The 26,026-nt window shown below is 40.3% G+C and overlaps 3 protein-coding genes across 5 annotated transcripts; 2 read left to right on the forward strand and 1 right to left on the reverse strand.

Moving 5' to 3' along the window:
- Positions 1 to 124: 124 nt before the first annotated feature.
- On the reverse strand, positions 125 to 14,237 carry heatr5b (HEAT repeat containing 5B). Of its 2 annotated transcripts, none has more exons than XM_061285125.1 (36): positions 13,966 to 14,237; positions 13,631 to 13,806; positions 13,340 to 13,551; positions 12,731 to 12,839; positions 12,464 to 12,613; positions 12,021 to 12,192; positions 11,779 to 11,936; positions 11,451 to 11,700; positions 10,240 to 10,395; positions 9,878 to 10,128; positions 9,625 to 9,736; positions 9,376 to 9,528; positions 9,193 to 9,292; positions 8,973 to 9,082; positions 8,614 to 8,777; positions 8,367 to 8,542; positions 8,163 to 8,268; positions 7,905 to 8,095; positions 7,593 to 7,752; positions 7,207 to 7,396; positions 6,901 to 7,070; positions 6,642 to 6,786; positions 6,377 to 6,556; positions 6,041 to 6,292; positions 5,039 to 5,220; positions 4,895 to 4,963; positions 4,441 to 4,620; positions 4,106 to 4,340; positions 3,668 to 3,904; positions 3,292 to 3,419; positions 2,770 to 2,914; positions 2,135 to 2,407; positions 1,746 to 1,970; positions 1,510 to 1,661; positions 1,215 to 1,428; positions 125 to 998 (listed from the first exon to the last, which is right to left on the reverse strand). In XM_061285125.1, the coding sequence occupies exons 2-36, from the start codon at positions 13,754 to 13,756 to the stop codon at positions 691 to 693; spliced, it is 6,141 nt and encodes a 2,046-aa protein (XP_061141109.1). In that variant the 5' UTR covers positions 13,757 to 13,806; positions 13,966 to 14,237; the 3' UTR covers positions 125 to 690. The 2 variants fall into 2 exon arrangements, with proteins under 2 accessions (XP_061141109.1, XP_061141110.1); XM_061285126.1 differs by having other exon boundaries at positions 13,631 to 13,842.
- A 178-nt stretch (positions 14,238 to 14,415) lies between these two features.
- Positions 14,416 to 17,223, forward strand: gpatch11 (G patch domain containing 11). Its single transcript, XM_061285127.1, has 8 exons — positions 14,416 to 14,597; positions 14,959 to 15,185; positions 15,270 to 15,311; positions 15,386 to 15,506; positions 15,602 to 15,692; positions 15,845 to 15,955; positions 16,665 to 16,746; positions 16,821 to 17,223. Exons 1-8 carry the CDS (start codon positions 14,548 to 14,550, stop codon positions 16,874 to 16,876), a joined length of 780 nt encoding a protein of 259 aa, XP_061141111.1. The 5' UTR covers positions 14,416 to 14,547; the 3' UTR covers positions 16,877 to 17,223.
- Positions 17,224 to 17,887: 664 nt separating this feature from the next.
- eif2ak2 (eukaryotic translation initiation factor 2-alpha kinase 2) lies at positions 17,888 to 25,536 on the forward strand. 2 transcript variants are annotated; one of them, XM_061285595.1, is made up of 20 exons: positions 17,890 to 18,183; positions 18,283 to 18,409; positions 18,612 to 18,726; positions 18,827 to 18,966; positions 19,028 to 19,142; positions 19,258 to 19,319; positions 19,406 to 19,549; positions 19,646 to 19,769; positions 19,933 to 19,985; positions 20,058 to 20,121; positions 20,262 to 20,308; positions 20,418 to 20,451; positions 20,535 to 20,581; positions 20,665 to 20,784; positions 20,883 to 20,975; positions 21,067 to 21,271; positions 21,857 to 21,985; positions 22,115 to 22,216; positions 22,753 to 22,815; positions 23,171 to 25,536. In XM_061285595.1, exons 2-20 carry the CDS (start codon positions 18,300 to 18,302, stop codon positions 23,294 to 23,296), a joined length of 1,893 nt encoding a protein of 630 aa, XP_061141579.1. In that variant the 5' UTR covers positions 17,890 to 18,183; positions 18,283 to 18,299; the 3' UTR covers positions 23,297 to 25,536. The 2 variants fall into 2 exon arrangements, with proteins under 2 accessions (XP_061141580.1, XP_061141579.1); XM_061285596.1 differs by lacking the exon at positions 18,283 to 18,409 and having other exon boundaries at positions 17,888 to 18,183.
- Positions 25,537 to 26,026: the final 490 nt, after the last annotated feature.

Raw genomic sequence — 26,026 nt, forward strand, 5'->3', positions numbered from 1 at the left:
GAAGGCGGAAGATTCCGCCGAAACATGTCAGGTAAATGAACCTAAAACAAATTTGTTTGATATAGAAGAACCAGAGAAGTAATTGAAAAAGAAAAAACAAGATGAACCTAGTACAACTATGTCACCATATTGTTGAGCTCTGATCTTTACTATGAGCGTTAACAAATCTTCAAATTAAGTGTGACAGCTAATTCTGATCAAAGCTCTTATATAGGCTTATTATAAAGATTTGTATGGGATAAGAATTCACATTCGGTGTAATCAGATAATTACACAATCAAAACGCCTGATGCATCAGTTCTCAGTATGATTATGAGTAAAGCACGGCCTTGTAATACAATTCAACACAATTAAAATGTGACGGAAACTATTACTGAAAGGCGTAGAGTAATGTAAAAGTAAGAAAGAGGGTTTGGGGAAGGGGGGGTGAAAGGTACTAGTGGCAAAAGTACCACATGTCACAACACAAATATGTGTCAAATCAGAAGACAATATATCGTTGTGATCAACATGTACAACAGGGACAATCTTTTCATTGAACATTCAAAGACATTTTAAGGACTTTGCAAGGGTCTCTTGATTAAGTCAGATGAGATTTAAAACAAAAACAATGTTTGTTTGTTTTTACTTGATCCAGACATTCATTTGACAAAAATCAAAGCAAACAAATCCATGAGAACATTTGTGGGTTTAGAAGAAACTAGTTTTGAGTTTGATGGTTGGTGCAACTTGGACGATTGGCTGAGCATGGCGTGCTGCATCTTTAGCTTTGTTGCTGGCTTGGTTTGCCCGGACAGCAGACTCCAGACGGGTTTTAAGCTCGGGTGCTGCACCAATGACCATCTTGAAGGCAGCTGGATATAGAGGGCCGATGCGCATTAAGTTCTGAAGGGCAAAGTCATGCAAGCCTTTGGAGACTTGGGATGCAGAAGGAAGTGCATTTTCATCCAAAAGGTATGAGATAAGGGTTGGAACAAGAAGAGCCACCAACTGGACTCCTATTGGACACATCCATCAGAGGACATAAAAAAGAAACGTATGAATATTAATAGAATATAATAACAGCAAAAATGCCAGTAAGCTGTAGTAAGCATCCTAAAAATAGCCTTTGATGCTCTTATCACTGACAGCATACATTTACAGCCACTGAACTAAATACTTTAATGGGAAAACACATAACACATTAGTGATCCATTAAGGAAAAAGACACTCACGGTTCTGCTCTTCACCCATGCCAACAAGATTCTCCAAGACCCTGATGCCCTCCTGCACAGCCTGCAGCTCAGCGGCAGTCTTTGGCCGACTGCGCTCCACTGCCTTCAGTTTCTCCACCATGAGTGGAGCCAGAGCGTGAATGTACGGGGTAGAAAGGTGACGGCTGGGATGTTGAAACACTGACAAGAGCAGCTGGTAACACCGTGCCTGAACCTGGAACCAAGCAAACAAAATGGAAGGGAAAATGAGCAAACCACATCGAGAATTTGGAATGTGCATGATGGAAGCACTTACCCAAGGATCACAAGAGTTGAGGGCATTGCGGAAACAGTCCACGCAGCCCTTTTGCAGAACGGTAACTCCTACAAGTTCACTACTAGCCGACAATAGGAAGAGTGTAATTGCTGTCAGCATACTGATCTCATCCAAATCAGGTCTGGACTCATCTAAAGAAAAACACATTATATTTGACATATATAGCATGTTGTAGATGGGTCATCATCATTTCGTATAGGTTTGTATGCACAAACCTGGCTGTGAGTCCTCGAGTACAGAAGCCAGGCTGCTTCTCACAAGGGCAGTCCACTGTGTCTGGAGACTGTCCACTCGAGCTAATGGGGAGGTGATGATGGTCTTGATGCCCTGCAGGGCTGCAGACGCACATGTGGGCACTGAGTTGTCAGCAGTCTTAACTGCAGTTTCCCTCAGCACACCGGTGATTAGGAAGAGAACAGTGGGTAGGATGGTCATGCTTCCTGCGAACAGGAAACCACAAGAACATGGGCATAATTTTCATGGGGAGTAAAAAATAAGGTTTTCCTGTAATATCTAAGAAGCACAAACACAGTATAGCAGAAGAAAATGTCCATAGTGAACAAACTCAACATTGTTTTCATGTGTGTGTCCGTCCGTGTCTTACCAGCTGGGGAGCAGAGTGAGGGCAGTTCTGCCAGAATGGAAACAGTGTTTGCCACCAGCCGTGCACTCTCCTCAGATAGTCGTTGAGGCCTGATGGGCACATGGCTGGGTGACTCCTTCACACGTGTATTGAGCTGTGGTAAGTGGCGAACCAGGATGAAGACCAACAGCTCCATTGCGGCAAACACCAGAGAGGTGCCAGGGACCAGCTCGCCCGTTTCTCCCCCTTCCCCGAGGGTGACTTGAGAATCTTTTTGGCCTTCCTCCTCTTTGCCTGTGCAAAATATCATCATGACCTAGATCAGTAAAACTGACACATCATATTACCGCTCTGTCAGTATAAAGCAATCCAATAACCCATCCTCGCACTTTCTCTACCGCTTGTCCTTAATTAGAGTCGCAGCTAACCTCAGGCAGGAGGCGACGTACACTCTGGTCTGGTTGCCCAATCACGGGGCACATTTAGACCAACAACCATACACAGTCACATTCTCATCTGGTTAAATCTACAACCAAATATTTCAAATTGACACTTGTAGTTGTTTAATCACATTTTCTGTAAAAACAGTAACTATGGAACAGTGTGTCTGTCATGTGGACAAGTAAACCAAAGACTACAATGTGTCAACTCGTGACCTTTGTTATGTTGTTGTTCCTGAAGATGGTCCAGTGCAGCTCTTATGGTCTCCTGTACTACAGTGGTAACCTGGAGCTGGATGGCAGGAGGGTCGCGGGTCAACAACAGTCTGTGAAGTACATTGAGGAGCTCCACTGCCAGCAGCTAGAAGAAAAGTAACACTTAATTACACTCGGAAAAGAAAGCAGACACTGCAGTCTTGACAATCACTCAAATTTGTCGTGGCCTTTGCAATTTCAACAGTGCAATCTGCTACTTTCGTTTCTCTTACAGTGTGAATACTAGGGCTATAACAACGATTTCAAAATGCATTTGAATCTGGTGAATTGCAGCAGGGAGACATGAAAACAGGAAGGCTAGTTTGGACACCCCTGCTTTAAATGAAGCCACGACACAGCTCTTTACAACAAGTAACTGGCTGCAAGACCCTCTCCAATCTAAATCCAATTTCCTGATCCCAGTCCCTAATATTCCTTCCTCATCTTTTGTTTTCTTTAGTACCCCAACAATGGCAAGCTTACTTGGTCTTTTGCAATGTGGGTCTTTGCACAGGGAGACTCAAGCAGAGTGGACAAGGCAAGCAGGCAGGACATGACATGCTCCATAGGTTCCTCGGGTCGGGGAAAGCAAAGAAACTCTATACTGACACCTGGGAGACAGAGAAAAAACTGGAGCATGTTCACACTATTCCTTAATTCTTCAGCAATTGATTCACTGTTCGCAAGTGCAAGTGGCAAGAGAGACAAAACAAAAACAATACACCCTCATGTTAAAAGAATGTGAGTGCTGAGTAACAATAACTTCTTTTTTTTGACTGGTTAAAAATAATTGTGGGGAACTACAAATTTTTAACGTAAGAGACACACTTTCAAGTACATTTAATGTCTGTGTCTTTACCTAACATTAGGTGCATCCTGTCTTTGACCGCCTCTTCAAAGGTCTTAACAGTCGGCGAGGCTCCTGTATTGAGGACAGGAGCCCTGGAGACTGCTGGAGAAACCTTTTCTTTTTCTTCACAAACTCCAAAGCCAGTGCTGCTTAGCCACAACGCCACGGCATGCAGTACAGGAGCCCATGAGTTGCGGTAATGGAGCCTTGCTGTGTCTATCGTCTCTGGAGTATAAAATGCTCCACCTGAACACACAGCGTGAATTCCATTTTAAGCGTTCGTAGTGGAGTAACTCTCTCAAAAAGTTGGCCCAAAAATAGACAAAAGACCAATAAACTGCACTTGTGCGCATCCGCATGCAAGAAGGGATGGGGACCAGACGTTAGACAAAGTCTCAAACATTGCATTGTGATATTCAGTAATCAAAAGGCACAGTTGTGTTGTACCATCAGGGGGCAGCTGGCTGGAAAACTCTGCAGGCAGAGTGAGCAGGGCATAGTCTCGGAGCATGGCCAACCACAGTCGGCTAAGCGAGGGCAGTTCAGGCTGCACTAAAGTGATGAGACTGTCAGGTGGAAGCACATCTGCACCCAGATCATCCTCATCTTCATCTCCGCTTCGAACCGGTTTGACAGGCTCTGATTCTGCCTCTTTCTTTATCTTCATCGCTACCACATAAACCTGTTAATAATAGCCATGACAACACAACAATCATTTGGTTACACAAGTATTATTTTACACAATTTAAAGCTCAACGCAGCAGCAGAGTCTTGAGTCTCACTTCCGCCCATGCTTTGAGTACAGCCAGCTTCTCCATGGTGGTGGCACTCTCACTGTACAGTTGACTGGAGGAACCCTTCCCAGCTTGCACTTTGTCCAATGATGAGACGAGAAGGTTGTGGACTCGCCGCAGGTCATTGAGGTCACTTACTACACCACTACCAATCCAGGTGCTACAAACCTATGGACACACACATTCAAAGATGAAAGGAACCCAAACTACATTCAAGTCCTTTTTACAGATCTTGCTGTCTTTTTGAGCATGTGTTGAAATATTATTCAAACAGTTTTCAAAGAAACCGGATTTCTGATAGAATTTAGATACAAAGAGTCATCATTGTGATTACTTCTGCCTAATAAATAACACAATTGAAATAAAACAGAGCGAAAGGAAATGGAAAAACAAATTAATTGGAATATATTTCTTTAAAAGAAGAAATCACAAAGTTTCTTACCTGGCATGCTTTAGCCGTTATGTCAGATGGTGTATCAGGTGAAAAAGCTGGTCTCAGTGCAGCTCCAACCTTAACACACAAAACTGGCAGTTCAATTATTTTGGCGATTACAAACTGAATTCCTACAATGTAGGCTTGACTCACATTGGCCTGGTATTGTTCCAAGATAACATGCCCAGGGAACTCAGGCTCGGGCACACGCGCAAACTTCTTAATGATGTCTTCCAGGGCCTGCAGACCGGCCATTCTCAACTGGTTACTGTGGTCTGTGGCAGCCATGAAAGCCATCCGGATGAGGTCAGACAAATGAAGCACCAGCAGTTCCCCTAGAAAAACAGAGATATGACTATTGAATAAATGCATTTTATTCATTTGTACAACGTATAGCTAAATTTACCAAGACCAACCTGTGAAAAAATGTCTCCCAATTGATGTACTGTGGCATGACCAGTTGTTGCTGCTTAGGGTGGCCCAAACACTTATTAGGATTTGGGGGTAACTACTTTTTCACACAGGTCTGGTTAGGTTTATATTTAGTAGTCTAATTTGTCCTTCATAAATAAAATAATTTAAAAACTGCATTTTGTTTACTTCGGTTATTTTTCAGTCTGATGATTTTAAACAATAAAGTGGGGAAACAAATAAGAATTTGAGAAGGGTGGAAACACTTTTTCACGTCACTGTACACTCATGTGACACTTGAACCATCGGTTAGGCCATGGGCTCATATTCAGATGACAGCCGGAGGACTCTAATCTGGGCTCCATACTTTCCCATGCTGCATTCTAATGGCTAATTTTGAGTAAAAACTGTCAGGAATGTATTAATAGGTTTATTATTGTGATGATAATTTGTAGTGGAGTTGAAATGCACTTCGAAGAGAAATCTGTTTCTATTTTTTCCACCTCTGAAACTATTTAGGGGAAGCTATTTTTAGGAGCACCTCTCAGTATGACAGAGTACAATTGTAGTCTAGTAAATACATTTCAGATATTAAAACAGATCTACGACAAAATGTCCTGTACAACACCCTTCAGCCAGGTTTTGAGAAAACAGGCATGTTTTACTTTTTTACCATAATCTTGCTGACAGAGAGCATTATTGTTCAAGATAATGTGTCGGGTGTTTTGCAGAATTGCATTCTACCTTTAGGGTTTTTTGCTCGTGTGGAACGGGCAGTTGCCAGGTCAAAATGTGCTTTGTCTGCATTCTCACACAGAAGGATGATGCGGCACAAGCAATCTGCAGCAAACACTCGCGTCACCCAGCGAGGTGCCACTGATGGCTTCGATTTGTCATCGTCGCCTAACGCTGTAAACATGATGTCGTCGTCCAGCTCGTCTTTTTTCTCAGAGTCGTCATCTTTTTCCACCTCAAATGTAACTGCTCCTCCAACATCTGACAAAAAAGACAGACATGCTGAGGCATGCAAAACTGAAGACTTTGGAATTTTCTAGAGACAATGATAATGGGCCATTTTACCTGTTGTTGCTGCAAGGACATCCTTGCATAGTTTAAGCCAATGAGAAAGCTTTTCCACAGCAAGTGATGACAGCATGTGACCCAACGTGTCATGAATATCGGCACACAGCTTCCTGTCTGTTTCGTGATCCAGCATACCAAATAGTGCCCCCTCAAGACCCGTCTCAGTGATGTTCAGATCTGAATCAGCAAGTAAAACATCAGTGTCTCCTTAGAAATGACGTCACTACGACATATTATTGTTCGTGTCCAGGTATGCACTCACTTATTGCAGTGTCTTTGCCATTACCTGCCTTCTTTGCAAGGCTCATGGCATACTCACAGACCTCGGAGGCCTCTCTCTGAGCAAGCTGTCTCAAGCAGGCTACAGCAGCGCGGCGCAGCAACAGGTGAGAGCTACATAAGTGCACCTGCAACAATGTGAAATATATGTTGTTATAAACTAATGTAGAGACCTCACAAAAAAAAAAAAAAAAACATCTATACAAAGTGAAAATGTTATAATAAATTCCAACTGGTCTTACACAAAGACACGGCACCAAGCTGGAAAGGTTGACATGGCGAGGAGCAAACATGTGCAGCTGTTGCAAACACGAAATGGCAGCTGCCTGCACCAGCGAGTCGGAGTGATCCTGCATTATTGCACAGCCAACCAGGCAAGACGAGCGGATGGTGGAGATGGTGGCACCGTTCCCTTAAAAATACATATTGGGGCAGTGTAAATGGGAATGACAGAATTGTTAGTGTCTGTGGATTAAGATTAACGATACTACCACCTGCTGGCGAATGAACCCGAATACAATACAGGACATACTCTCCGATAGATTTACCTTGTAATTCTGGTCCAACGGTAGTGATGAGAGCTCCCAAGCAGCGCCCCAAACACTGATGCACCTCTGTGTGTGATGGGGGCACAGTGAGAAGCAAGGTAAGGACTAAGGACAAGGTGGGTTCCACGTAGCCTCTATACATAGGACCACTTGAGTCTACAATGAGAGCCAAGGAGTGCAGAGCCCATGTCTGTCAAGGGAAAAAAAAAAAAAAGATTTATATAAAACTGAATGAAGTGAAGAGATAAGTGTCACAATTGGTAAATGTTTGAGGATTCACTTCAAATTCAAAGAAAACCAACCAAACAAACAAAGTGGCAAACATCAAGGGAAATTGCAAATTATTTTCAAATTTAATTGTTTTTAATTATGATGTCACACTCTACCTGGACTTCATGAGAGGATCCATCCTGAGCCAGCGCCAGCAGAATACTGACGCTAGTCTTTAAGTGCTGACCAGAGCCAATTCCTCCAACATATCGATGAAGACATCCGAGAGCCAGTGAATGACCCGTCCTTGACACGACGTCACGTGCTGACTTAAGTCTGCAAAGAATACAGTATATGAATCACTTGTTTAATGTTCACATTCATCTTAAGACATTTTTTTTTTGCTTGAAATCAATATTTGAAATATTCAAACTGCGTTTTCCCCACCAAAATAATTGCACAGTCTTGAGTTGGGAAAAAATGCTTACTTGTCAAAGCTGGTCTGTGCCATTCTTGCAATGAAAGTAGCCTCTCCCACTACCTGCGCCATCCTGCCGAGGGCCTCACCAGCAGCGCAGCGCAAAATTGGATTGGGATTGTCCAGGGCCCCCATCACCAGCGCCAGGGCCGACTTCCGGACCTCCTCTGGGCCCAAAGTACTCTTGTTCTCCGCCAAACCCTTAAAGTAAGACAGGGAAAGATGCAATGTCTCAAATGAAGGAACATGGGGATCAATTGATTCTAACCTTGAGGGCACTCAGCACAGCAGTAAAGATGTTAAGCTGAACGGCTTGCTGCCGAACTCCTTTAGCCTGCTTGATACATTCTGCAAAGTGGTCTAGCATCTGCAACCTGATTTATGAAGACAAGACCAAATTAATCATTTCAACTTTTTTTTTTTAAACAGCAGTGACACAAACACAGATTATGCTCATAATTAAATAGCTCACCTGTGTTTGAAAGACACGTGAGGGAAAACTACACCAAAAAGAGCCACAGAGGCATCAATGACTGATACTCCCAAAGGAAGAGGACCTGGGATGGCTTCACCGACAGGCACTCGCAGGTAAATGGAAGAGGGATCATGCTCCAAAGCGCCACTGCCAGATGCACTGTTCGGCTGCAGCTGTTTGGAAGACAATACTTTGATTGAACTGAAATGAAAAAAAGACAACGAGCATTTCTATTTATCATCACCTGGTCTTCTATAGACTTGTGGTCGGTTTCCTGCAGCCACGAGCCCATGAGCACACTGTCATCGTAGTGACAGAGAGACCGCAGCAAAGAAGTGGTGGTGTTGGATGAGTTGTCAGTCAAAGTGAATTCTGCCACCAGCTCCCTGAGGAGGGCATTGAAGGTACCTGGAAGAGCAGAGCAATAAATTCAAAATTTCAAAGATCTTCACTTGTTCCCAGAGGGAAGTCCGTGATGCATTTGTGTCTTGACCACTGCCAGCAAAAACAAAAAAACTATAGTGGAAACTGGGAAGTAGATTTAGTTGAATTTAGAGGGTGTATAGCGGACAATAAAATACAAAAAACTTAAATTTATCTTACCTTCGTAGGTTTTAGGAGGCAAAAGAGCCAAGATGTCGTAGAGCCTGAGTCTCACCATTGCTGCACTTGCTTTCAGATGTGCTCCGTGAACTTTGATGATGGCAGGGACTCTGAGGAGCAGACATTAAGTTATGACATCGCTTTTAAACAAATATTTCCGTACCTCTTTACAGAACTTTACCATATCTCTAACAAAACTGGGTGAAGGCATCATACTTACTGCGATATCATCGTCATAGCGCATTCAATGGGTGTCATCAACCTCCGAATAACATCCTCTGTCAGGAGCTCGGGACAGTGTGCCACAAAACTACGCATAGCTAAACAGCAAGTGACGGAATTAGAAGAGAGCATGCAGACATTTAGCGCATGTTTGTAAAGAGGTCCAAGGACATTCGTTTACCACATAGTGCTCCAGCTCGGCCTTCGAGGGTGACCTGCCAAGTAAAGGCGTCTCCCCTTGTCTTTTCTGCCTCCAGCTCCTTCTGGGACCGAGGAAACACATTCCTCCACAGCAGCAGCATTTTGGGAAGGTGGTAACGTACCAGGGACGGACCTTTGTATACATATAAATCAAATAGAAAAGAGATTGTATTAGACAAAGAGGATAGTCGACAAATCTCGGGTGAGATACCATTTGTGAGTAACTCACCCAAGGTCATGAGGGCGCCCAGCAGCAGCCATCCAGCTTGTGTGCGCTGCAAAGACAGTCGACTGTTCTGAGCCGCTGTCCGAAGGAGGTCTTCAGCTATGCTTACCACCAACTACAGGGACACAATAGATATCAAACTTTAAATCAACATATACTGTTAAAATTAGGACCAAAAAATGAACTGAAATACAGAGATGAGTGGAAGTTCCAGTAGAACGTTTAATTGCGGTTTCACAGTCATGTATGTACATACCATGCCCTTAGAGTGCGGGATTCCCAGAGGGGACTGGTGTACACCTCCAAGAAGAGCTGCCATCGCAAAGCTGTATCCACTAACAGCCTCTGGTGAACTCTTGAGACTGTTGATTCTCTCAGCGCAGCGGTCGAGCAGCGGCGTTAACTGATAAGGCAGTGCCACAGCAACACAGCGCAGGCACCAAGCAGCAGCCAAACGAGCGGCCATGCTCGGGTGTAGCAGCACTGAGGTTACTGTTTCAAGAAGTCCTGAGGGAGATGTCATTGAAAAACAATTAAAGATATTTTGGGTGTCACAAGCACATTCTGTTTATTAGGAAAGGACTACAGTAAGAGGATCACAAAACATGCATGTGGTACCAATGGAAGGCTCCTGGATGAGAGGCGAAGCTGTGGCACTCAAGCTTTGAACAAGGCTGCCCAACTCTTTTAGGGCACAAACCATAACATGCTGGCTGGCCGAAACATCAGCAGCACCAGTCTTGTTTTCCCCATTGAGGTCATTGACAACTGCCTCTGGATTAACAAGGGGCAGAGAAAGACAATACATTAACCTTTCCCCAAGATAACCTGCATATATCAATAATGTGACCTGTAGTGATAATGACATAGGCCAGACTAGAAAGTAAATTAGCCTGAAAATCATCTTGACAAGACTGCATAAAAATATAATTTAAAAAATGTGTTATCATATTAAATAGCTTGTCAAATCAGTTTACATTTCTGCAAACACAAAAGGTGTCCAAAATTCCCAAGACCTTAATTAAATATATGCAACTCACATGGTTTACCATGCGTGCATTTTCTCTCCCGCTTAGCCACATGACTGTTGTGGGTGTCCTGGGGCCTCTCGTTTTTTTAATGTTTTAATACTTACGGAATATATTTTAAAGCTGCTTTGTCAAATTTAAGCTTTATTTTTTTCTTGCTGCTGGAAACTGTTGTGTTTTGTGCAGATTAGTATTACACGGTACACACATTTCATAAAATAATTCAAGTATTGTCTCAAGTCTATACAAAAAATCAAAAGCAACTCATTGCATATTTGCACAGTGTGAAGGTTACAGTGCAACCCGAGTGAACTGAAATGCCATTTTCTGTTTTTGTTGCGTGTTCAAGTTTATGTAAAGGGACAGAACCAATGAAATCTGATAGACCTACACGGGAAGATCATTTGCTAATTTAAGCAGAAGTGGCATGTTCCTACTATGAGTGTGCAAATTTAGTGGCCAAGACAGCTATGTTTTGATCAGTGATCTGCTGATGTGTAATAAACCTTAAGACAAAAAGATCACAAAAACACAATGGCAGATGATATGCCAATGTAAAAGCAAGTTCAGTTTTGAATTTTGGTCATAGAATGACGATTGAACCAGATAAGAAAATAAGAACTATAAGTGCAGAAGGTATTAATTACCAGTGCCACACACAGGATAAAAAAACTGTATGCAACTCAAGCTCAAACCATCTGAAATATTAGGCAGCTGAATGGAAAGTGATTGACATCTGATAAAGGCTGATAAGTGGTCTGTAATGCTTTGAACCGTGAAATGCCCCCCAATCCTCCTTACCCACAGCCCTCATTTGCTTGCTGATGGCTTGGCAGATTTCTTTGCCGGCTGCTATCTGCGCCTTCTCACCAAGTAAGCCGCCCAGAGTGGCACGTAGCATAAAGGAGACACAGCGCCGCGAGTAGACAGCTTCAACATGTGTCTGTGTAGCCCGAGGATGGGACACGAGGTCCAAAACATGGGAGAGAAAGGTGGCAAAATTGCGCTCCAGCCACTGACCACCAAGCGTAGTCACAAACACAACATAAGCCTAAAGAAAAGAAAATTTTATATGTAAGGTGGCAAGAAAAGGTACCAAACTGTATTTTCCTAAAATAATTAAGCTGACCTGTGTGACACCCACGCGGACTTCTCTGCTGACAGAACCGCCTCCCTTCAACATTTCCCCTCCACTCTTCAAGAAACCAGATCCACCACGCAGAAAACCTGTCGCCAATAACTCCAAAACTTCCTCAAGCGTCGCCCGTTTTACATTCTGACGCATCACTGAAAGAAAAAAAAATACCAACAGTGAGCACACTGTTGTATTCAGAAAAAACTACCAAATTGGCTAGAAAATTCATATCTAACCAGCAGCTTGTTTAGGCATAAGAGCCGTAGCCATGACGGTCCCGAGGAGCTTGGCCACAGAAACCCGAACCCCGTAGTTGGAACCCTCCAGGGCCTTGAAACACAGCGTGGCCATGTTCTCCAGTTCTGTCGTCCACATGAATACTGCCTCATTCTGCAGCTCTAACAAACACTGGTAAATAAAATCAAGATTGAGTCATGTTAGTCGTATCTTATCAGCAAAGATACTAAGATTTTTTTTTCTCTCTTGCAAACCCATTTAGTCATAGATATACAACAATATTCTTTAAGGATAAAACCATAACCCCCAATTACAATAAAGGAATTTATTAGTATAATTAATAAGTAAGAGGGTTTGGTGAGAGAATGTCTTATGACATCGAGTTGGTGTTCTCTGCTTCAGAAAAAGCAACAAATGGGTGAAATGATGACTTATTTCTTACCTTTGCCACAGCACAGCGCACAGCCATTGACCTGTCTGTGAGTAAAGAGCGGGCATTCTTGTAGATGTCTCTGTGACATGAAGCTGCAGCGCCACCTAGTCCGTTGAGCACCTTCTGCAAACTGATGAGTATTTCTCCTCTGCCTTGGGACTACATATATCATGAAGATAAAATTACAATAACAAGCCAAAACGGTGAGTAAATTCATCAGTCTATATTTCCATTGTAGTCAAAAAGATGTTTTACGATTGGCTAATAACGTCATACCTCTGCACTTTTTAATGCCTTTAAAAGATTATTGATGGTGTCTGGAAAGGAGCTTCCAAGCATCCTTCCCATCTTCTCATAAAAAGCACCAACACATGCCACCGCAGCACTAAGGAAACCAATAACAAAAAACATTAGAGGAGTTATCAGTACTAGTAGATATTTTATTATGTCAGTTATGGGACATTGAACTAAAGCCACAAGACAACCAGTATGACACAATTTAACAAAACAACAACAAAACAGGAGCTCAAAACATTCACAGAGATTACATCCCAAAAGAAAAAGTTATTCAATTAAATTCATGAGAATTTTTCTCCAGAGACGACCAAACACATTTTGTGGTCAATGGTCTGTCCCTTATCCAGTCTCCTCACAGTTACGCTCTACAGATACAAATAGGCCAGACACTGAGATTGTCATTATCAGGGTGCATTAATGCTTTCCACAGATCCCCTTGTATGCTTAATCCTCTTCCATTAGAATATGAACCATTTGGCTTAGTACTAAATCCTAAGAACGGAGAAATGCTGTACAGCACATGTTTTGAAGTAAATGGATGTAAACCCGTCAGTGCAATATATGTAGAAATAAACAAAAAAAACTTACAGTTTTGTTGGCAAGTATGCAGGTGTGTCGTCTTTGCTTTTTATGATATCGTTGCATTTATCCAGAGTCTGGAAAACCGTGAATGTGTCGCCAATGCTGTAGAGTGTGGCAAGGTTTTTGGCAAGGAGCTTTCTTGTTGGAGGACCAGGAGCACTGCTGATCAGTCCTGTCAGTTGTTCAACAAGCTTTTTCTGCTTCTCCTTTACATCCACCTGTTGTTCAAAAACAACATCTTTGACTGCCATATAATCAACACACACAGCGATCGGTTTTAAAAAGTCTTTCAGTCACCTTATTTGCGGCTACAACAACCTTATCCAAGAAACGGAGCCATTCGAAGATGAAGACAGGCCTCTTTGCCTCAGTGATCTGCGCCAACGCTTCCTCGTTGAGCAAGAGACTGTGAGCCAGCTCCATCTCAAGGATTTTCACAGATGTCCTCGCAACTTCTTAATCGACAGTCCACTCTGCATTAGTGACTCATGTCAGAACAAGCTAGCCGCCTGCTTAAAAAACATCTTGTTTTTGTTATTGTAGCACAACGTTAACGCATCTAATTTTATGGAAAGAGCAATAAACATACGCCCGATCGTTCTAATTGCCATGTTAAATGTAAGTCCTTTTACCGTATGTCTCGTCGTTCCGATGTTTCTCTTCTTGTGTGTTGACAGCTTCCCCCAGCTGTTAGCAACCTTAAGCTAGCGAATGCTTACGATCAAAAGCCACAATTCGTTAAAACACTTAAACTCTGAATGAATGCCCTCGTTACCACCACTTTTAAAACATTTGTTTGTTTCAGATAGCAACTTCTCAAACATTAATCCATGTTCCCATATCCTGGCGAGAATTATGGTGAGTGTCGATGGTGTTTCAGCGACACTCGTCCGATGAGACAAAAAAAACAACTAATAAAGACCCAGTAGGTAACTCTGCCTCAAAATAAATTATTAGGTAGTCATTTTAATTATTTAACTGTTGCAAGATGTTTTTCAATGCATGAAAACCACAAAATGACTGCATTATTGGATTTGCAAACAGAAAATAGTTTATTCACGCTTAAGTTGTTGTTAGTCGGACTGTATTGTCAAAGAACCAAACATTAGCGGAACACCGGGAACAATTGTCACTCACGTCAATCTATTCACTGAGCTGGAGTAATAACGCATTTTGGGATTACCTGTTCATCTTTCTTTTTTTAAACTATAATAATGGCCGATGGTGAAGATGATTATATGTCCGATACGTTCCTCAGTCAAATGTAAGTGTTTTCTTGGACGGTAGTCTGTTTTAATTTAAACGAGTGTCGATATTGTTGTTTTGGTTTGGTTCCTACACGCTGTATAATGTTTACGCGTCCCTAAATGTTTTTTTTTTCTTCTTTGCTCACAACACAATAAGGTCCAACAATTTATGGCAGGGTAAATACGAGACAACGAAATGTTGTGTATGAACCTTTCAAATCCATTATATATGCCACCATCTATCATTATCCGAGTCGTTTTAACCTCACACATTGAGCCTTAAACGTGCACACATAGAATTATAATAAGATGTTCATCTTCTAATTACTGTAAATCCCACTTTGTTACTGCAATAACATTTGTTTTCTTCTGTGGCAGACAAGATGTTAAACCAGGTGTTTCCATGGTAAGGCGAGTAAAAGAAGCAATGAAACGGGAAGTAAAGCACAAAGAGAGCAACATTAAAAACCGTCAAAAAACCTTCAAGGAGCAAGAAAAGGAAAGCCGTGAAACAGCTTTACAGAGTTCCATCAGTAATGATAATAAGGGATTTGCACTATTGCAGAAAATGGGTTACAAAGCTGGACAAGGCCTTGGAAAACAAGGCAGGTTTTCCTATCTGCTTTACTGAAATTTGATCTGCTGCTGTATTCTGTGCATGAGTTGATGATTTTTTTTTTCTAATTTAGGGGCTGGCAGAGTTGATCCAATTCCATTGAATATTAAAACCGGTAAGAAGGTATTTTGCTATCTTTATGATATAACTCAGATGTTCTCTTAATATTCTTGTTCTTTAACAAACCAGACAGAGGTGGCATCGGGATGGAAGAGGCAAAGAAGAGAAAAGCTGAGGAGGAGCTGGATCAGTATAGAAAGAAAGTACTGGCCAAACAGCAAAATGAGACCAGATCAGTGGAAGACTTTAGGTGATGACCAAATGAATCTACGGCTCTGAGCAAAGATACACCCAGCGATCCCAGTGTCTTATTGTTTCTCTGTGCTCATGATGTCTCCTTTTAAGGTCAAGAGTAAGAACCGAGAGGGAGGAACGAAAAATTGAAGGTGACCTGAGACGAAGTCAGCGAGCCTGTGAGCAGTTGGATTCTCAGAAGGTTGGAGAGTACTTGGTTCTAGCTCAACGTAATCTGAACATCACTGTCCCAGTATGCATGCAAAAAATGACATGTACTGTACATTCACAGGAGTTCATCATGATCCTAGCATTTGAGTTTTGGGTTCTAAATCATTTGCTTTTTCATTTCAGGGCATCAAAGTCCCCAGGGAAGAATGGTATTGGCCTAAAATAGAGATTGAAGAGGAGCTAGATGAGCCTGAGGAAGAAGAAAAGGAAGAAGATGACATTTTGGGATTAACAGTTAGTTTTTATTCATTTTGTAAAAATATTTTTCAAAACAGAATTATATTATCCTACGTATGATGTGGTATTGTATATGCTTATTCACTGGACCACTACTATTCCCGGGGAATAGGCTGTCCTGCATGTGATGAGAATCTGCATATAATTGACACCAATTTAAATGCATTGGGAAGGAATGAGCAATTTAAATGCTGGAGGGGGTCAGCACGTAGGACCAAGCACTTCCGAAATAGATGTATGACAAAATTGATATTTTAATTATGGACAAAATATATGCATATGCTTTCATTTTTGGTCGTACCTTTTATCAATGCATGTACACTATCCTAACCCTGCAACAAAATGTCAGAAGCAAACCGCAAAAAAAACACAAACTGTAATTGTTTTGTTCCAATGCAAAGGGCTGTCTAGCAACAAAATACCAGAAATTTAATATTATTGAGGTACTATTTTGTCCTGCGTATCATTCCAAATACGCAAAAATTATTAGACCTGCTTATACCTGTACAGTACAGAGTAGCAGTATAGAGCAGTTTAATATCTTGCTTAAACACAACTAAGACAAGTAGAAATGACTTCTAAACATTTGTAATAAAATTTGAATTTAGTATTGATAGATTCATTGCCAAGTGTCGAGGTAGCGACTGGGGTGGAAATTTGGTGAAGATGGCAGATGTCACCCCGCGTAATCTGTTTTCCTTTACAGTCCTTTGATCAACTGCAAATACTGACGTCCTATTTAAGAGGGATTCATTTTTACTGCATATGGTGTGGAACGGCCTATAATGGTAAGCTTGTTCATTTACATAATATTGCATTATATTCCCTTTGTTCATTAGCTGAAATATTTTGTTCTTTCCAGATGAGGAAGACCTGTTCTCGAACTGTCCCGGGGATACAGCAGCAGAGCATGAATGATTTTAATATAATCAATATATGTATAGTGTGCAGTAGTTTCAGAGTGAAAGGAACAATAACAGGCAGTAAAAGTAATGATGTATGGAGGGATTGTTATATATGATGCTATTTTGATTTGTTTTTACATTTTTCGTAATAAGGTTTTATTTAAATGAATAAACGATTAACAGTACCATCATTTCTTGTAAATGTTCCCATTGAATTACATTCGCAGAGTATATATTATATACACAATGTTATGTATGTTCATATTTTTTCAGAAAATACTGTTCTTTTGGAAAGGTGAGCTTGAAAAAAAATTTAAATATGGATCTTGGACTGAATAAAAATTGCAATATATACAAGGATTTGGTGGAAAATATTTATGTGTGATGATTACATTATTAACACAAGAATTCAGCAGGTACATGTTTATTTAATTCATTAAATAATGATTTTGACATCTTTTCCTGGGGAGACCCTCGTTCAGGACCATGCCCCATTGGACCTTTGTTGCAGAAGACACCAATACTTAAATAGCCCCATCTCTAGTGGGTGGCACTAACAGTGTTTACTCATATGGGTCATGTACAAAGAGTATCTTCATCTTTTAACAAGTGCAAATGACATAGATTTGATGCACAATTTGTTTTTGTGGGCCACAGAAAATTATGTGGCGGGCCTTGAGTTTGATATCTGTGCCCTACAACATGTCTGGACTAGTTTAGTTGCAGAACGGGGGGGGGGGGGGGGGGGTCGGAAGTGGTATTTTGGATGATCATATAAGGTCATAAGGGCGTAGGCGGATGTGAGGTAATTTGTAGCGTGGACAAATGGTTTTAAGCCACAAAAAAATAATAACATTTAAAATAAATCCCGTTCTTTCTACCGTTGTAGTAAATCATTCTGAACTCTGCTTTTTTATTTACTTTTGTTTTTGCCTGCATGGTTAAGAGCGTATTAAGATTTGTGGTTGAGTTAGTTACCTGCGCGGTTCAAAAAGGTGTGTTCTGACTCTCGCGAGACTCACTGCGGTGTATAGCTTCCCATTGCAACACCTTCTTGGTGATGTGCATAGCGAGTATATGAAAAACTAACCTTATTATTATCCACATCGCGAATAGAGGCTACGGATTTATCCGGGTCATTAATTTTATTGAAAGATTTTACCGTGTGTTCCGGGATTTTGTAATTTTGGATTGTACGTGAACGCAGCAAGCAAGGGCAGGAAGTTTTCTTTTCGCGAAAGTGAAACCGAAACCATCGAAATCACCAGTTTTGGAAGACTGAAGTGGGGTTGACACCGCAACGACATCTCAATAGGAGCGGTGAATATATATATATATATAAATTGCTTTTATATACGCAGATTTGCATATTATGCCATCCTGTGATTAATTATGGTGTGACGTTCCATTTGATCTTAGATCCAGTGTTCTAATTTATGATGGACACCGAAAATTACGTAGCGAAATTGAACGAGTACTGTCAGAAAAGAAATTCGAAACTAAACTACGAGGATGTCAGAACCGATGGTCCGGATCACATTAAGACGTGAGTTGAGAATAGTTACAGTCGAGTTAATGGCAAATGTTTGTTTTATAACTTTTATTATTATTATTATTATTATTATTATTATTATTATTATTATTATTATTATTATTATTATTATTATTATTATTACTGAAAAATGATGTAGTGGGTACTGGGGATTCTGATTTTCAGTGGGTTTCGTTTTAAATGTTTGTTGTCCTAGATTTTCCATGAGAGTTGTTGTCGATGACGAGGCATATCCAGAAGGAGTGGGAAACAATAAAAAGGAGGCCAAAAAGAACGCTGCTAAACATGCTTTACAGATCTTAACGAAGAAGGTGAATCCCGATTGCGAATTTGCACACACAATTTTGTGTATTCATTGTTTGGATTTTGAATAGGAATTAATTTAATGGAAGGTGTGTTTTGTTTTAACAGACGCATACATCAGAAGGTTCTATTGGTCCAGTTTGTCCAAAAGAAACAAATCATGTGTCCTGGCTCTATGAATATGGTCAGAAAATCAAAATGAATGTCAGATTTATGGAGTCGACAACTGGATCATACAAGTCCTTTCAGTAAGCCTAAATAATGCTGTCAAGTTATGAATAAAGAATTGATATCATGTTTTGTTTTCAGATGTCAGTTTTTTGTTGGGGAGATTGACTATCCACTTGGTAATGGGATAACAAAGAAGGAAGCTAAGGAAGAAGCTGCAAAGCATGCATATCATGCCATATATGAGGCGTCAGCGGTAAGAAAGCTCATTGTAAAAAGTCTATGCCAAGGCAATTGCAAAATCACACAAAACCACCAAATGTTAAGTAGGCTCTACCATCAATCATTCAAATTACTGTATTTCTTTTTAGACTGAAAGTGAAAACCCCTCTGGTTCTTGTAATCAACAAAAGGAGGAAATGTCAGCAATCAGGTGAGCACCGTCCATGGCACATTTGTGTTTGAAATCACTGGACTAGCTTTTCCCATTTGATCAATTTCCATGCCTTTGGCTCCCAGCAACAAGACACCGAGTTCAAAGACTGAAGATGATGTTGTTGTCGAGAAAAATTATATTGGAATTATTAACGAGTACTGTCAGAAAAGACAGCGCAGTCCTAATTTCATCGAAGTGGAGAGAATTGGCCCAGCTCATAACCATAAGTAAGATCAAGCCTTCATCTAAGCACATAAAATACGCAAGCGAGCATCCCTATTTCTTCACTAATAAGTTAAAATGTTGCCTCTCTGTTGGCACAGATTTTCCTACAAATTAGTTATCGATGGCAAGGACTACCCTGAGGGTAGAGGAAAGTCTATCAAGGAAGCCAAGCAAAATGCTGCTCAGTTGGCCCTTTCTGTCCTTGAAAAAGAAGACAATGAGGTATCGTTTTTTTTTGGGGGGGTTCTGCTGTTTTTTAAGATCGCGGCTGTAGTTGAATAATGGGTTTTCTGGGATACTCAGCAGAAAAAAAAGTCTCGTAAAGCTCATTTGACTGAAGGCATTGTGCTTTTTAACTTTTTAACAAGCACTTTGTGCCCAATAGGTCTTGCAGTCTCCTGCATTTGCCGGTAGTACAAAAAGCAGCCCAAACTTGTGGTAAGTCATTGACCGAGTACCGGAAGTTTATATGTATGAGTCGCAATAATTTTTCTATTTTCATTTTGAAAGGAAATCCCTTGCAACAACTCCAAGCATTTCAGTAGAGTTTGCTGAGTCTTCTCCCAAAGATCAGGTGAGTTGTTACCAATACAATAAACGATATGCATACCGCATCAGGGAAAATCTGTGATCCTTACAATAATGTTTCTGACCGTTTTCTTTAAAAACACAATCTAATCTGTTATCTGAAGAACTGTTTTGTATGTTGTTTAGATAACTCCACCCAAGAGTCAAAGTCCAGGCTGCAAAGCCAGAAGAAAGTAAGTTCCCATCTAAGTTCAACAATGAATGAAAGTATACAAAGTATACGTATATAGCCTGCACCAGACACCTTTATTTAAACAGATTTTTGTCTTTTTGTCTCCTTAGAATTGCAGCCAATTTTCCAAATGCTAATAAACAGGTAACAAAAATTCAGATATAATTGAATTCAGATGTCTAATACATTTTCTTTCATCTTCATTCCACAATTGTATTCTTCAACAGATAGTAGAAGATAATTGCGGACGAAATTCACCGTCAACCACTTCGAGGTGTGTCAGTTTGACATGGATAAATGCTACCCTTTTTACAAGGTTACATATAAGTACACTCAAGTTCCTGTTTGATTCAACAGGTTTAAAGAAGATTTTGACTGTCTAGGAGCCATAGGCAAGGGAAGCTTTGGATCTGTTTACAAGGCAAAGCATAAGCTGGACGGAGAGGACTATGCTGTGAAGAAGGTTATCTTTGAAGAGTAAGTGATGTTGTTGTTTTTTTTTGTTGCTAAAAACAGTCAATGGACACTTTCTCCTAATGTTATCTTATGAACAAATCTGTCGTCTCTGTGCTCAGAAAATCTAAACGAGAGATAGACGCTTTATCAAAGCTTCAACATAGCAATATTGTAAGATACTACACGTGTTGGATGGAAGATTCCTATGACCAGTAAGTCTTTTTAACATATAGTACATTTTTGCTCTGCAGAACATATGAACACACACAAGCGATGAATTACTTTTTGTTTTATCTTTTGCAGACCTATCCCAAATTCCTCTCAAAGGTTCCTCTATATTAAGATGGAGCTGTGTGACACCAAAACCCTCCGAGGTCGTATTGATGATATGAACACAGAGAATAAGGAAACTCTGCAAAGAAGGAATCTCAGTTTTGAAATTATACAGCAAATAGTCGCAGGAGTCAAATACTTTCATGCCAAAAGGTTTATCCACAGAGATTTGAAGGTGAGTTTATTTGCTACAGTGACAGAATGATTGTAAGAAGTAACCTTTAGCCCGCAAAGACAAATTGTGCATCAATTTGTGTTGATACTAAAATTACAAATTGTAAACATAATCATATTGCTGGCAATTTTTATTATCATTCATCTTTTTAAAATATTTGAACAGTTTTTACTAGTCTCTGATTTCAAAACTAGTTATTCATCTATTTATTGTCTAGCATATGTTGTATATAATATAAGGCGTTGACAGTCATAATGGCCCTCCGAAGGAAACTATGATTGCGATGCGGCCCGCGCCAATAATGAGTTTGACGCCCCTGGACTACAATTTTTAATTTATTATAATTTTAGCCCATTACACCTTATCCACCCACCCATTTTCTACACGGCTTGTCCTATTCAGCCTTGTGACGTGCTGGAGCCTATCCCAGCTGACTTCAGGCAAAAGCCAAAACCTGGAATGGTTGCCACTCAACCACAGAGAACATATAGAGACGAATAAGCATTCGCATTCACGTTCATGTTTACTCATGGATTTTGGGTGCCAAGTTACCGACATTGTGTGTTTGTCTTTCTAAATGCTTAGCCTGCCAACATCCTGTTTGGACTGGATGAAACAGTGAAGATTGGGGATTTTGGCCTTGTTACTGTTGATACTGACAGTGAGGACAAAAGCTTGAAAAGGGGAACCCTGAGTTATATGGCGCCTGAGCAGGTAAAAAAAAATCTGCACACATTGTAGAACAGCCAGTATTTTTGATGAAAGACATAATCATCATCATCATTTTCAGGGTGTTTAACATATGCAGATTGTATTTTATTCTGCATTCTTTATTTATTACAGAAAGACAAAGCTACTTATGACAGAAAAGTGGACATATATGCTCTGGGTCTGATTTATTTTGAGCTCCTCTGGTACATGTTTACGGGTACTGAAAGAGAAAAGGTGAGTTGAGCTGCTATTGATCCTAAACTGTAACCTTTTAAGGCAACTGTAAATGAAGGCGACAGCTTCAGACGATGTGCAATTAAATAGGGTGAAAGAAAAAGTTAGGAGCTTGTTAACAATCACATCAACATAGATAGCAGTGAACATTTCCATAGCAGCAGTTTTATCTGCAATGTATGGCATATAATGATTAAAAAATATAAATCAAGCTTCTGGTTGTCACAGATATATAATTTGTCCAATTTGGTCCAGCACATCTCTTTTTCTTGCGTGCTTGTTAACCAGTATCCTTGACATAGTATATCTGTTAAATTTACTTTTTTTTTTTTTTTTTAGAAAAGATACAATATATTTGCAGTTGTGTTAATAAACAGCCTCTGCCTTGGTCACATTATGTGGAAATACAGTACAATAAATCACACAGGCCCGTGATCGAACAGATTTAGCATTGATCGTGTGTGTCTTCATAGATGTATGATTTGAACTTTTCAGATATTTTCTTACTCTGTTTTGTCATTCATTCCCATTCCCAGCTTTGGGATGATGTCAGAAACCAGAACCTCCCTTCAGAGTTTTCATACAATTTCCCCATAGAGGTACAGCACTTCAACACTTAAACAATATGTGATGCATATTTGGGGTTGTATTAGATAGAATAGAATATTCATTAATATTATAATATTAGTAATAGAATGTTAACACTAATATTACAATATAATAGTTTATTGTCATACAACAACAGACAAACCGGAGATACAACAAAATTGCTGGGGGCTGTTTTCTGGTATAAATAAAAGTAAATAGAAACAGTATCAATAGTGTAAATTGAGTAGACAGTTCATACAGTGAGAGGTGTTCTGAGTGCTCAGAAAAAACAACATTCCTTTGTTTGTATATTTATTTGTCTATTTATCTATGTACTTATCTTTTTTTATTTCTCTATTTTTGCAGCAAAAAATTATCAAGTCAATGCTTTGCTTGATGCCAGAAGACCGGCCTGAAGCCAGTCAACTCCAGACCAACCTTAAGGAGTGTGCTTATGCACTTAAACTTGCTAAAGAGAGAAAGACTTTCTAATTCATCCATTGCTTCTAGAACAGGGGTTTTCAGCTAGTTTTGTTCTAGGGACCACCATTATAATCAAGAAGCAACTTGGGGACCACTGCTTTAGCAGAATATTAATTTCTTTTGCACCCAAGGAGGATAGACCAATACAGGCTACCGTTTTTTTCCGTGTATAGTGCGCAATATTTTACTAATTTATTGTCCTAAAATCTGGGGTGCGTATTATACATGGGTACAAAGAAAAAAAAAAAAAAATTTTTTTTTTTTAATTTTTTTTTTTTTTTTTTTAAATAAAGTCATGGTACAACAAAACCAACAACAGGACTGACCGACAAAGTCGTGGAACAAAAAGACAGGGTGACATTACCAAAGACAGGAACAGAATGACAGTAACACATGCAATGATCCAACGGTGAGCGAGGGGCAGACAGGACTTAAATACAAAACACGTTACATCGATTGAGGTGACACAGGAAGAGCGGGGTGACACGAACAGAAACTATGGCAACCTAGACACATAGCAAAACTGGGGACGAGACATGACAAATCTCCCCCGAAATAAAACTCACCTTTCTTCTTGTTTGTTGTCAATCGCGCATCGCATTCAGCCATCCTGCCCAACACACTTAGTAGAATTCATAATTGACGACACATCGTTTGATGCGATGGTGCAATCCTCGATGGTGTGTTATTGTCAAATATTGTTTGTTTTTTAATCTCCATCGCGGACCGGACGTCATACGGAGGCCGCCATTACAGATGCGCAGAACGGTTGCGCAAGACACGTCAGCTATATAAAGAGCGAGAGTTCAGTTCTCCACCTATTAGTTTCAATTCACAGTTTAATTAGCAGTTTCAATCAGCAAATAACAAAATGCGTATTACAGGTAATATTTTATTTCACAACACTTTGCCTTGTTCCTTTCGTCTCTGCTGTTCACTTCAAACACGCTCCATGCGACCGCAATGCTCTCGTATCAGACAAGGCTTGCTCGATCACCTGCTCGTTTGCTGTCTCACAATGTACCCTACACAAATCCGAAACATTTGTTGCGGCTCCGAGTCACGACGAGGGGCAAGTTTTGGTTTCCAAGGTTGTTTTTATTCCTCTTCAACGTCTCTCCCATACAGAGCCGCCTTTTTCACGTCCGCAGCCCATGCGCGCACGGAGCGCGGTGGTGCGTTTAGGGGCAGTCGGAGAAATCAACGCCAACAAAAAAAATGACATCCAGCCTAGTTAAGACCATACCAAAGACTTTAAAAATGGGACCCATTGCCTCCCTGCGTGTGTGACGATCTTTGGGACTTAAAAAAAAAAAAAAAAAAAAAAAATTCATAAAAATTGGGTGCGTATTATACATGGGTACAAGCTTTTTTCCAGCATCAGCATGCCATTGTTAGGGGTGCGTACTATACATGGGGGCGCACTATACATGGAAAAAAACGGTATGTATTTGCCTCTGTATGACTATTTTGGGAATCTCAGCTACATTTGACATCATTTGGATGGGTAAATGATTCACAAAATTAGCTGGAAAATAAATCAAGTCTAAATAATAACATAAATACCACGTTGACACGAAAATGCACAAAAACAAAACAAATACTAAAAAACTGACTTTCAGAAATATTCTTATTTATTTAAATAAATAAGAAATTAATAAGAGTAAATATGATATTGTAAAAGTTACAATACAAGACTTTTATGAACCTTTCATGAAGTGTAAACGTGTCACGGTTCCTCACTGCTCTTGCGTGCTGGCCGGTTGACGTGACCCCGCGGACCACCGTCAGGGCATCCGCACAAGACTTTTATAATTTTATTTTGAAACACTTTGTTCTATTTTTAAACCCTTTTAAACATTTTAAAATGTAAACGTGTCACAGCTCCGCTCCTTGCTGAGCTGACTGGCTGACGCACCCCTGCAGACATCCACACAAGACTTTTATCATTTTATTTTTAAACACTTGATTGTACTTTCAATCACTTTATTGTATCTTTAAACACTTTTTAAACAGCTTTAATAAGCTCGCTATGCCCATCTGCTTTGATGACGTGCTACGCAAGCTCGCTGACCGGCTCGTCAGGTAAAGCGTGGTTAGAACTGCTCTTAAGCGCGAAGTAGCAAGGGATTACTGTACATCATGAGGTAGTAGTTTGAGCAACAATTTGAAAATAGGTCATGGGGATTCTGTTCTATTAAAAAACACAAATGAGTTGCTAACATGTGTGTATTAAATGATTGTTGCAATGTGTGATTTCATTCTTTTGCTATTAATTCTATTATCATAAGAATACTGTAATCATCTTCTTGCCATTTCAGCCAAGAGGGAGATCCCCATTTTTATTTAAAACAAAACAAAACTCATGAACACTCTAGAAACAGGGCCCGCTCTTGCCACTGCCCAAATCCAACCAAACGGGGGAGCTGTGGCTCTGTCTTTGGTGCACACTTGAGCTTTCTTAACTTGTGGGCATCAGGGGCTCATTCACATTCTGAGAACCAAAACCCAGGGATCTGTGACATATAATCATCTTCACGGAACATTTTGGATCATTTGCATCCAGGAGGGTAATGAGTTTCAAATGCAAGCTCCGACAAAGCCACCTGGTTAAGGAATGTCTCTGATGCAGTCACAGATCAATAAACTGCAGAGTAGATTAGTATGCAAATTATCCAAACAGTGTTTTTAAGTGAGCAGTACTATTCTGTAAATACTTTCAATGAGTCTGTATATAGT

The sequence above is a fragment of the Syngnathus typhle genome, linkage group LG8 (genome assembly GCF_033458585.1).
Source record: "Syngnathus typhle isolate RoL2023-S1 ecotype Sweden linkage group LG8, RoL_Styp_1.0, whole genome shotgun sequence".
In the NCBI taxonomy this organism is placed as follows: Eukaryota; Metazoa; Chordata; class Actinopteri; order Syngnathiformes; family Syngnathidae; genus Syngnathus; species Syngnathus typhle.

What these genes read in the sequence shown, in the direction of transcription:
- heatr5b (XM_061285125.1), bottom strand. Translation starts at nt 13,756, where the DNA reads ATGGAGCTGGCTCACAGTCTCTTGCTCAACGAGGAAGCGTTGGCGCAG. An exon ending in GGGCGCCCTCATGACCTTGG is followed by an intron (nt 9,529 to 9,624) that starts GTGAGTTACTCA and finishes ATGTATACAAAG; the next exon opens with GTCCGTCCCTGGTACGTTAC. An exon ending in TACTCAAAGCATGGGCGGAA is followed by an intron (nt 4,341 to 4,440) that starts GTGAGACTCAAG and finishes TATTATTAACAG; the next exon opens with GTTTATGTGGTAGCGATGAA.
- gpatch11 (XM_061285127.1), top strand. Translation starts at nt 14,548, where the DNA reads ATGGCCGATGGTGAAGATGATTATATGTCCGATACGTTCCTCAGTCAA. An exon ending in ACAAGGCCTTGGAAAACAAG is followed by an intron (nt 15,186 to 15,269) that starts GCAGGTTTTCCT and finishes TTTCTAATTTAG; the next exon opens with GGGCTGGCAGAGTTGATCCA. An exon ending in GTGTGGAACGGCCTATAATG is followed by an intron (nt 16,747 to 16,820) that starts GTAAGCTTGTTC and finishes TGTTCTTTCCAG; the next exon opens with ATGAGGAAGACCTGTTCTCG.
- eif2ak2 (XM_061285595.1), top strand. Translation starts at nt 18,300, where the DNA reads ATGATGGACACCGAAAATTACGTAGCGAAATTGAACGAGTACTGTCAG. An exon ending in TACAGATCTTAACGAAGAAG is followed by an intron (nt 18,727 to 18,826) that starts GTGAATCCCGAT and finishes TTGTTTTAACAG; the next exon opens with ACGCATACATCAGAAGGTTC. An exon ending in GTTATATGGCGCCTGAGCAG is followed by an intron (nt 21,986 to 22,114) that starts GTAAAAAAAAAT and finishes TATTTATTACAG; the next exon opens with AAAGACAAAGCTACTTATGA.